Source organism: Hypanus sabinus, chromosome 3 (genome assembly GCF_030144855.1).
Source record: "Hypanus sabinus isolate sHypSab1 chromosome 3, sHypSab1.hap1, whole genome shotgun sequence".
NCBI lineage: Eukaryota > Metazoa > Chordata > Chondrichthyes > Myliobatiformes > Dasyatidae > Hypanus > Hypanus sabinus.
In genome coordinates this window covers 191,838,334-191,848,438 of record NC_082708.1, presented here as the reverse complement: position 1 = coordinate 191,848,438, position 10,105 = coordinate 191,838,334, and the positions used below count along the sequence as shown (strand labels likewise).

Genomic DNA, 10,105 nt, shown 5'->3' with positions numbered 1-10,105 from the left:
AGTGTAATTTCCAATATTCAAGTATAAAGGTGAACAAAATAATTGCTACTTTGGATTCAGTGCAACACAAAAAAACAATAAGATAAAGAACACAATAAATACATAAACAAGCTTGTATACACAGGTTGATTGTATGTCCATAAAGTGACACCAGACACTGGGATGTCCTGTACATAAGGTAACTCTGACAGGAAATGATAAATCAGTGGTGTTCGGGGGTGTGGTGGGATGGGTAAATATGTGGAGGTATTGATCTGCCTTTCTGCCTGGGGAACGTAACTGTTGAGACTGGTGGTCCTGGTATGGATGCTACAAAAGCCTCCTCCCTGATGGGACTGGGACAAACAGTCCGTGGGCAGGGTGGGTGGGATCCTTCATGATGGTTTTGGCCCTCATTCACCTTTATTACTTGCTGCTCTGGTTGCTTACACTATGAAAAGAAAGTGAAAGAGGTAGCAGAAAGGTTTACGAGCATGTGGCCTGCATTGCAGTGTATTTCCTATAGGACAAACTTAAAAATTGTTCTTGCTGGTGTGTCAGAGCAACTTATAGAAGTCCATAAAACCATGGGAGGCGCAGATGAGGTAGATAAGGGTGTTTGTCCAGAAGAAATGTCAAATATGAGAGTATTTCAGTTGAGAAGGTCAGGAGTTTTTACACCGGGAGTGGTGGGTGGCTGAAGCGTGCTGTCGTGGGAAGGGGTGGAAGCAGATGCAGTAGTGTTGTTTAAGAGGCATTTAGACAGATCTGTATAGGCAGTGATTGGAGGTTATAGACCAAATGAGATTGCTTTATATTTTCTCCAGAAACATGGTGTATGGAGGAAGGCCTGCTCCTGCATTGCGCTCTTCTACCTTCCGTGGGCAGGCACAGTAACGTATCGGTTAGTGTAACAATTTACAGTGCTGGCAAACTGTTCAAATCCTGTCTGTGACCACGTGACTTCCCTCCGGGTGCTCCAGGTTGCTCCCAACTTCAAAAGATGTCGGTTAATTGGTCACATGGCATAATTTGGGTGTCACAGGCTCCATGGGTCAGAAGAGCATGCTCCTGTTCTGCAAGGGGGGATGTGGCTTCTTCACTCAGAGGGTGGTGAGAGTGTGAAACTAGTTGCCACGAAACCAGCAGATTCAGATTCAGTTTCAACATTTAAGAGAAATTTGAATAGGTACATGGACGGGGGGAAGCATGGAGGGCTATGGTTCAGCTGCCAGTCAATGGGACTAGGCAGATTAATAGTTTGGCATGGACTAGATGGGCCAAAAGGCCTGTTTCTCTGCTGTAGTGTTCTATGTCTCTATCACTAAAGGAAATTAAAAAATGTTCTATGTTGTTAATATTTTTCCCTCTGGTAAATCAAGGTCTGTTGAACACGTGTGAAAAGAGGAAGTTGACCTTCTACATGTTGAATCTAGAGCCCTCTGGAAATGTAGACACTAGATACACTCAGAGTAAAAGGCAGAAAGAGCCAGGTATATCTGTATTCAATACATTTAAAAACACATTATGTAGAATTATATATTTGCATAATGAGAGTTTGCGAAGTCTGCTCACCATTTCCTGGTCCTGTTCTGTCACCAGAGTTCCATTCGAATCGTAGTGTGAGACCTGGAACCCTCTCGGCAAGAGGACACTGTGGCACAAGAACAAAACTCAATGTCAGCTGAGGTTTGTCTGTTCTGTGAGATCCAGGTCAGTGGTCACAAATGGCTGCTGTCATCACCTCAATCCTTAATGTCTCTCTGTACAGTACCTGCTCCATCCTATTCCTGCCACTTTTTCATTGTCCTATTGCAGGCATATTTCCTCCAGATGATGATCCATCCTTTACCCCCCCCCCCCGACTCCTATGCAACAAAATTCCAGCTTATTTCCATCTCCTCCCCTGTATCTCTGCTCATTAACAGTTGGCAACAGCTTGTCTGTGTCTGCCATACCTAAGCCTGCACCTATGTCTACGCTCCATGCTCCATCAGCCAGAAGAAGCAGGATCTCCCAGTGGCCACCCACTTCCCATTCCCATTCCAAAGTGTCCATCCACGGCCTCCTCCACTGTCATGATGAGGCCACACTTAGATTGGAGGAACAACACCTTATAATCCGTTTGGGTAGCCTCCAAGTTAATGGCATGAACATCATTTTCTCGAACTTCCGGTAATGCCCCACCCCACCCCCACTATTTCCTCTTCCCTTTTCGCTCCCTCAACTCCTCTCCTTGACCACCGTTCACCTCCCTCTGGTGCTCCTCCCCCCTTTTCTTTCTTCCATGGCTTCCTGTCTCTTTCACCAATCAACTTCTGAGCTCTTTACTTCATCCCTCTCCCTCCAGATTTCACCTATCATCTGGTGTTTCTCTCTCCTCTCCCCCTTCCCATCTTTTAAATCTACTCCTCAACTTTTTTTCTCCAATCCTACCGAGGGTTTCAGCCCAAAACATCGACTGTACTCTTTTCCATAAACGCTGCCTGGCCTGTTGAGTTCCTCCAGCATTTTGTGTGTGTTGTTTGGATTTCCAGCATCTGCAGATTTTCTCTTGTTTGTTTCATACCTAAACCTGCCTGGATTTGGCAGGTGGGTGAGTAGACAAATCTAGGGGAAAGGCCTAGATAGAGTGGATGTGGAGAGGATGTTTCCAGTAGTGGGGGAATCTAGGACTAGAGGGCACTGACTCAGAATAAAATAAATTCTCTTTAGAACTAAAGGAGGAGATTTTTTAGCCAGAGGGTGGTAAATCTGTGAAATTCATTGCCTCAGACGACTGTGGAGGCCAAGTCATTGTGTACATCTAAAGTGGAGGTTGATAGGTTCTTGATTAGTCAGGGCATCAAAGGTTAAGAAGAGAAGGCAAGAGAAGGATGTTGAGAGGGATTATTAATCAGCCATGACAGAATGGCAGAGCAGACTCGATGGGCTGAATGGTCTCACTTGCTCCTGTGTCTATGGTCTTCATTGCTGGGAATGCTGGGCAAATAAAATGGGATTTTTATCGTAGGTGGGTATTTGGTTATTGAGTTAAAGAGCCTATTTCTGTGTGTTTTAACTCGATAAACCTTAGATTCTTAAATAACCCTTCATCCCTGGAACCATGCTGAAAAATTTTCGCTCTGTCCTCAAGGAACTTCCCCACTTCCTGAGGTGTGATGGTCAGAACTGCATGGAATATTTCAGTAGTTTAATGAACCCCAAATCCCATAGATCATTTGTCCATGTGTCTCTCAACTTCCTCGGCTATTCATGCATATGAATCCCGTGTCTCTGTTCCAGCAGCCCATTGAAGTCTACATTCCCTGTGTTGTTTTCTTGCCGGGGAGTATGGGGTGTCCAGAGAGGGATAGCACTACCGGGCAACTCACTCTCCTTTGGCCCCCACCAAAAACACTCAGCTCTCACCTGCGGCTCTAACATACAATACTGGCCACGTCCTGGTAGATGGTGAGCTAAGCCAGGTGAGGGTAGCTGGCAGCCCTCATGCCCAGTGAAAGAGGGACATGCCTGTCCTGGCTTGCAAAGGCAGCTCCGGCAGACTAGGCGGATGGGATCTACAGTAAGATCACTCCATGGAGGGCAAAGGGCATGATCATGGTCATCCACCCCAACCAAGGAAAACCGTAGATGTGACGACTACTCGTAGTATTGGACCTGGATTTACGAGGTTGAGAGAGTGGAACTGCCTCCACTTTAGAAGCTCTCCTGGCACAGGCGTCCTGTCATCGTTGGATACGCTGGACAAGCACCATATATTCTCCTGCCAAGTTACTTCACTTCAATCATGCTATCAAATTCCTTCTGTCACCTGCCTACCTATTTTGTTTTCCTCTCCATGTCGTGTTATCATTATTTGGCTTCAGGCTCACTGTTTGCCATTCCTTCAACTTTGATACCATTGGCATATTTTGAAATTTAACTCCACATTCCAGTTTCCACCATTCTACACTGTGTATTCTATTGCAGTAAGCAGTCACATTCCACCACTGTCAACTTACCCCCAACCTGATCATCACTTCTCTCTATTTTCTGTCCTCGGGGCATGTGTTTATACCAGCATGACTGATCTTCCAGATTATCAGACAGACAGCAAAATGCAAATAAGACATTTACCTGAGTACAAAAAAGTCCTGAATTTAAAATATTAAGTTGCCAAGGATTTGTGACTGAATGTCTGAAACGTTTGTATTGAACCATAGACAATAGAACACTACAGCACAGTAAATGCCCCTCGGCACATGACTCTGTCCTGACAATTTAACCTTTTAAAATATCCCCAATGTATCTGGGAGTGAATCCCACACACCCATCACCCCGTAAAAAAACTAATGCCTGCTATACGTTCTTAAAACCATGCTAAAATGATGCCAACAACACACACAAAATGCTGGTAGAATGCAGCAGGCCAAGCAGCATCTATAGGAAGAAGTACAGTCGACTTTCCTGGCCGAGACTCTTTGTCAGGACTAACTTAAAATGATACCCCTTGGAATTAGCCATTTCTACCCTGGGAAAAAGTCTCTGGCTGTCCAATCAATCTATGCCTCTTATTTTGTACATCTCTATCAAGTCAACTCTTGTCATCCTTTGTTCCAAAGAGAAAAGCAGGCGCTGGAAACATAGAACATAGAAACAGAGAAAACCGACAGCACAATACAGGTCCTTCGGCCACAAAGCTGTGCCGAACATGTACTTACTTTAGAAATTACCTAGGGTTACCCATAGCCCTCTATTTTTCAAAGCTCTATGTACCTATTCAGGAGTCTCTTAAAAGACCCTATCGTATCCCCCCCCCCCCCCCACCACGTCACCGGCAGCCCATTCCATGCACTTATCACTGTCTGTGTAAAAAAAAACTTACCCTGACATTTCCTCTCTACCTACTTCCAAGCATCTTAAAACTGTGCCCTCTCGTGCTAGCCATTTCAGCCCTGGGAAAAAGCCTCTGATTAACCACATGATCAATGCCTCTCATCATCTTGTGCACCTCTATCAGGTCACCTCTCATCCTCCATCGCTCCAAGCAGGAAAGGCCGAATTCACTCAACCTATTCTCATACGGCATGCTCCCCCATCCAGGCAACATCCTTGTAAATCTCCTCTGCACCCTTTCTATGGTTTCCACATCCTTCCTGTAGTGAGGCAACCAGAACAGAGCACAGTACTCCAAGTGAGGTCTGACCAGGGTCCTATGTAGCTGCAATATTACCTCCCAGCTCCTAAACTCAATCCCAGGATTGATGAAGGCCAATGCACCATATGCTTTCTTAACCACAGAGTCAACCTGTGCAGCTGCTTTGAGCGTCCTATGGACTCGGACCTCAAGATCCCTCTGATCCTCCACACCGTCAAGAGTCTTACCATTAATACTATATTCTGCCATCATATTTGACCTACCAAAATGATCCACCTTACACTTAACTGGGTTGGATTCCATCTGCCACTTCTCAGCCCAGTTTTGCATCCTATCAATGTCCTGCTGTAACCTCTGACAGCCCTCCACACTATCCACAACACCTCCAACCTATCCACATAAGACATACTGTTTAATCCAGACGGCAAATTGTAAATCTCCTCTGCATCCTGATTAAAGTTTAAAGGGCTGTACAGTCAGCTCTCCTCATCCGCGGATTCCGCATGCGGGATTCAACCAACCGCGGATCGGGAAAACCTGTAAGTTCTCTCTCCAGCACTCATTGCTTGAGCATGTACAGAGTATTTTTTCTTGTCATTATTCCCTGAATAATACAGTATGACAACTATTTACATAGCATTTATATTGTATTAGGTATTATAAGTAATCCAGAAATGACTTAAAAGTACAGGAAGTGTCCGGGTTATGAATGAGTTCCATTCCTGAGTCCGTCTTTAAGTCGTATTTGACATCGGAACAGGTACACCCGGTATTATTTAGCGTCAGTTTTTCTTAGTATATAGTATATATTTTACCTTTCTATGCATATAAACACTTAAGAAACATATGTATTTCAATAATTAAACCACTGCGTTGCTGATTAATAATTGTAGCTTTCATCGGGGTAAGGCCTTTCACATGCTCCATAAAATTGTTCCGATCGTTGACCGACTGTAGTCTAACGCTTTTCCAATGACCGATGGCGTTCCACCTCCTTCCAATCGCTTTATTACTTCCACCTTATTTTCAAATGTGATTAGGATTATTTTTGTCAACAGAAACTCTGCAGATTCAGAGCTGCACCACCAGGTCCTAATGTCCACCGCACTGAGGCAGGTTAAATAAAGTCCGGGGTTCCACTGGGTCCTAAAGACCACCGCACTGGGGCAGGAGGGCAGGTTAAATAAGGGACTTGAGCATCCGCGTTTTTTGGTATCCGCTGCGGATAAGGAGGGCCGACTGTACAGCCATCTTCAAATAACCTCGCTTGTGTTAACAACCAACACTCCCTAGGACGTGCTGGGCAGCCCACCGGTGTTGCCACTCATTCTGGCACCAACATAGCATGCCCACAATGCAGCAGGACAACACAGAACACAAAACAGATCAAGTAGAACAAGCAACACAAGAACAACAGCAAAGCAAGTCTTGTTCCTCCCTTCCACCCTCCCACACACACAGACAATCCTCCGATTTCCACTGTCCAGGCTTCGAGTTCTGCACTTCATCATCAAGCTTCATTTTTTGGACTTCCAATCAATGCCTCAGTCTTCAGTATTGACTCCCAAACTAGCTAATGATGGGACCCTGAACTCCAGACTTGAACACTGGATCCGCAATGTTTCTATTCATGAAAATAATCACGATCATGATTGAAAGTAAGGTGGAAGTAATAAAGCAATCGGAAAGAGGTGAAATGCCATCAGTCATTGGAAAAGTGTTAGGCTACAGTCAGTCAATGATTGGAACAATTTTAATGGAGAATGTGAAAAGCCCTGCCCTGATGAAAGCTACAATTATTGCTAAGCAACGCAGTGGTTAAATTATTGAAATACGTATGTTTCTTAAGTGTTTTATATGCATAGAAAGGTAAAATATATACTATATACTAAGAAAAACATTTGACTAACTGACACTAAATAATACCGGATGTACCTGTTCCGACTTTAAATCTGACTTAAAGACGGGCTCAGGAATGGAACTCATTTATAACCCGGGGACTGCCTGTACTTTTAAGTCATTTCTAGATTACTTATAATACCCATTACAATGTAAATACTATGTAAATAGTTGTCATACTGTAATGTTTAGGGAATAATGACAAGAAAAAATAGTCTGTACATGCTCAAGCAATGAGTGCTGGAGAGAGAACTTCCAGATTTTCCTGATCCGCGGTTGGTTGAATCCGCGCATGCGGAATCCGCGGATGAGGAGGGCTGACTGTAATTTATTTTTACTTTTACTGATTTAGTTATATAGTGTGGAATAGGGCCTTCTGGCCTTGCGGGCTGCAACATCCCAGTAATGCCTGACGACTTCGATTAAGCCTAACCTGATCACAGGAACAATCAACCCTACCTGTCTCTGGACTGTGGGAGGAAACCAGAGCACCCAGAGGAAACTTGTGCATTCCACAGGAGGGTGCATAAACTCCTAACAGAATGGCACCTGAACTCCAGAACTCCCTGAGCTGTAACAGCATTGTGGTAACCACTAAACCACAGTGGCATCTGGTATATAGTCAGTGATTTTATTTTACTGGCCAAAAGAAATAAGCAGAATCATCATCAAGGAGGAATTCTGGAAGTGCTCTCACAGACTGTAACACTGAGGAGCCAGCTGCTGTCAGAGAGTGCTGTGCAATGAGACCAGAGTTGTGCAGGGAACAACGAGCATGATAGAGTTCTTCAGGAAATGTTGGTCAATCTCAAACTGAAGATGTCAAATGAAAAAAGGGAAATTATGAAGGTTTGTGGAGTGAAGTAACTGATAGATTTGAGAGATTCATTAAAAGGCATGTCAATGAATGGCAAAGGCTGACATTTGAGGAATGAATGCAGGGCTGCAATGGCTACGTGTAAATAACCAAAGCTCAGGTAGAGAAGAGTATATGTGATATAAGCACAGAGATCAAAAGAAGCAAATTTAGAAAAACTGGTTTAGAAGCCGTTTAGAATTCAGCAAAGAAGGACCGACTTTCATTAAGAGAGGAAAAATAGAGGCACATTTACAGGAAAAATGGGCTGTAAGATCTCCTGCAAGTATGACAGCCAGGACAGCGTAGCAGTTAGCACCACAGTATTACACCCATTACTCTGGGGAGGTCAGAGTTCAACTCCGCTGTTTCCCCCCCCACCCCCACCCCCACCCTCGGGATGAGTGGATTTCCTGCAGGTGCTCAGTTTCCTCCCTCTGTCAAATATATACCAGTTAGTAGGCTAATTGTCCTGTGATTAAGCTAGGATTGAATCAGGTTGCTGGCTGGTTCACCTTGAAGGCCAAAGGTCCTGTACTGGGCTGTAACTAAAACTAAATGTAAATATCTCCTGCTCTTTTGGGAAAAAACAAACACAATTCAAGAGCCTTCTCATGTCGGACAGTGTCTCCTCTCCTCCTCCCATCAGCCAGAAGATACAAACACGTACCATCAGATGCAAGGACAGCTCCATCCTGATGTTAATGAACTTCTTATACAATAAAGCTGAACAGATGATTTCTCAATCTGGGGACATGGTGTCATGGCCACAAACTTCCTCTCATGTAGCAAAATCTGAAGAGCTTCTCAATGACTTCCAGAAAGGTGGGGAGAGGTATACATGCCCCTGGTGGGGGAGGGGGGCACATTCTACTGATGGGGGAGGGGTGTACATGCTCCTGTGGGAGAAGGGGTACACATGCCCCTGGTGGGGAAGGGGTTTACATGCTCCTGGTGGGGGGAGGGGTGCCCATGTTCCTGGGGGAAGCGGGGGTGCACATGCCCCCATTGGGGTGAGGGTACATATGACCCTGGTGGGGAGAGGGGTTTACATGTTCCTGGGGTGAGGGGGGTATATCTCCCGGTGGGGGGAGGGTACTCATGACCCTGGGGGGAGGGCTGTACATGTCCCTGGGAGGGGAGGGTGTACATGCTCCTGGGGGGTGGGGATGCACTTGTTCCTGCCTACATCAACAGAACCGAAGTTGAAAAGGTTGCTAGGAGTGAACATCACTGATAGCCTGTCCTGGCACAACTACATAAATGCAATGACCAAGAAAGTTTACCAATGCCTCTGCTTCATCAGGCTAAATAAACTCAACATGTGTCTGTCGACCCTCACCATTGTGCTGCTATGCTGCCCGTGTACCACGGTACAGTGGTGCTTAGCACACTCCTACAGCTCTGAGTCAGAGCTACAATTTCAATTCTGGTGCTGTTTGTAGGTTCTCCCCACGACCGTGTAGGTCTCCTCAGGGTGTTCCAACTTCCCTTGGTCCAAAGATGAATCAATTGGTAGGTCAATTGGTCATGGTAAATTGTCCTGTGATTAGGTAGGTTGCGAGGCAGCACAGTTTGTTGGGCCGGAAGGGCCTTTTCTGTGCTGTATCTCTAAATAAAACTTTTTTAAAAATAATTTTTCTAGATGCACTATAGAAAGCATCATACCCGGATGCATCCCAGCTTGGTATGGCAACTACTCTGTCCATGACTCTACGAAGCTGTAAAGAGCTGTAGGTGCATGAAGAAAGCCCAGCCTCCCTCAATAGACTCTGTCTACACTTCTTGCTGCCTCAGGAAAGCAACAAACGTAAACAAAGCCCCCACCCACCCTGGACATTCTCTCTTCCCTCTTCAATAGGGAAGAAGATACAAAAGTCTGAAAGCATGCACTACGAGGCTCAAGAAAAGCTTTTCTCCTACAGCTATAAGTCTATTGAAGAGATCATTTGTATGATAAGATGGACTCTTGATCTGACGATCTACCTTGTTATGTCTTTGCCATTCTTCTCTGCCTCATAGTGCCATCTTTGTAACATCGACCTGTATGTCACAGGAACAGGCCCTTCGGCCCACACTGTTCTCCCAAACCAATAACTTAGTAATCAAATGGCCAACCAATCTTATCCCTTCTGCCTACACTATGTCCATACCCATCCATTTACGTGCTGATCTAGACATCCCTTAAAGTCTTAACAGTGGTGCTTTATTCTGCTTTCTGACATTGCTTT

The 10,105-nt window shown here is 45.0% G+C and overlaps 1 protein-coding gene across 3 annotated transcripts in view; it reads right to left on the bottom strand.

The window, feature by feature from the left end:
- LOC132392013 (disintegrin and metalloproteinase domain-containing protein 12-like) overlaps positions 1–10,105 on the bottom strand; it is a 265,513-nt gene that overhangs the window by 173,270 nt on the left and 82,138 nt on the right. For all 3 annotated transcript variants that reach the window (XM_059965910.1, XM_059965912.1, XM_059965911.1), the window contains exon 4: positions 1,555–1,633. In XM_059965910.1, coding sequence (XP_059821893.1) covers positions 1,555–1,633 — 79 coding nt within the window. The remainder of the gene's footprint in view (positions 1–1,554; positions 1,634–10,105) is intronic.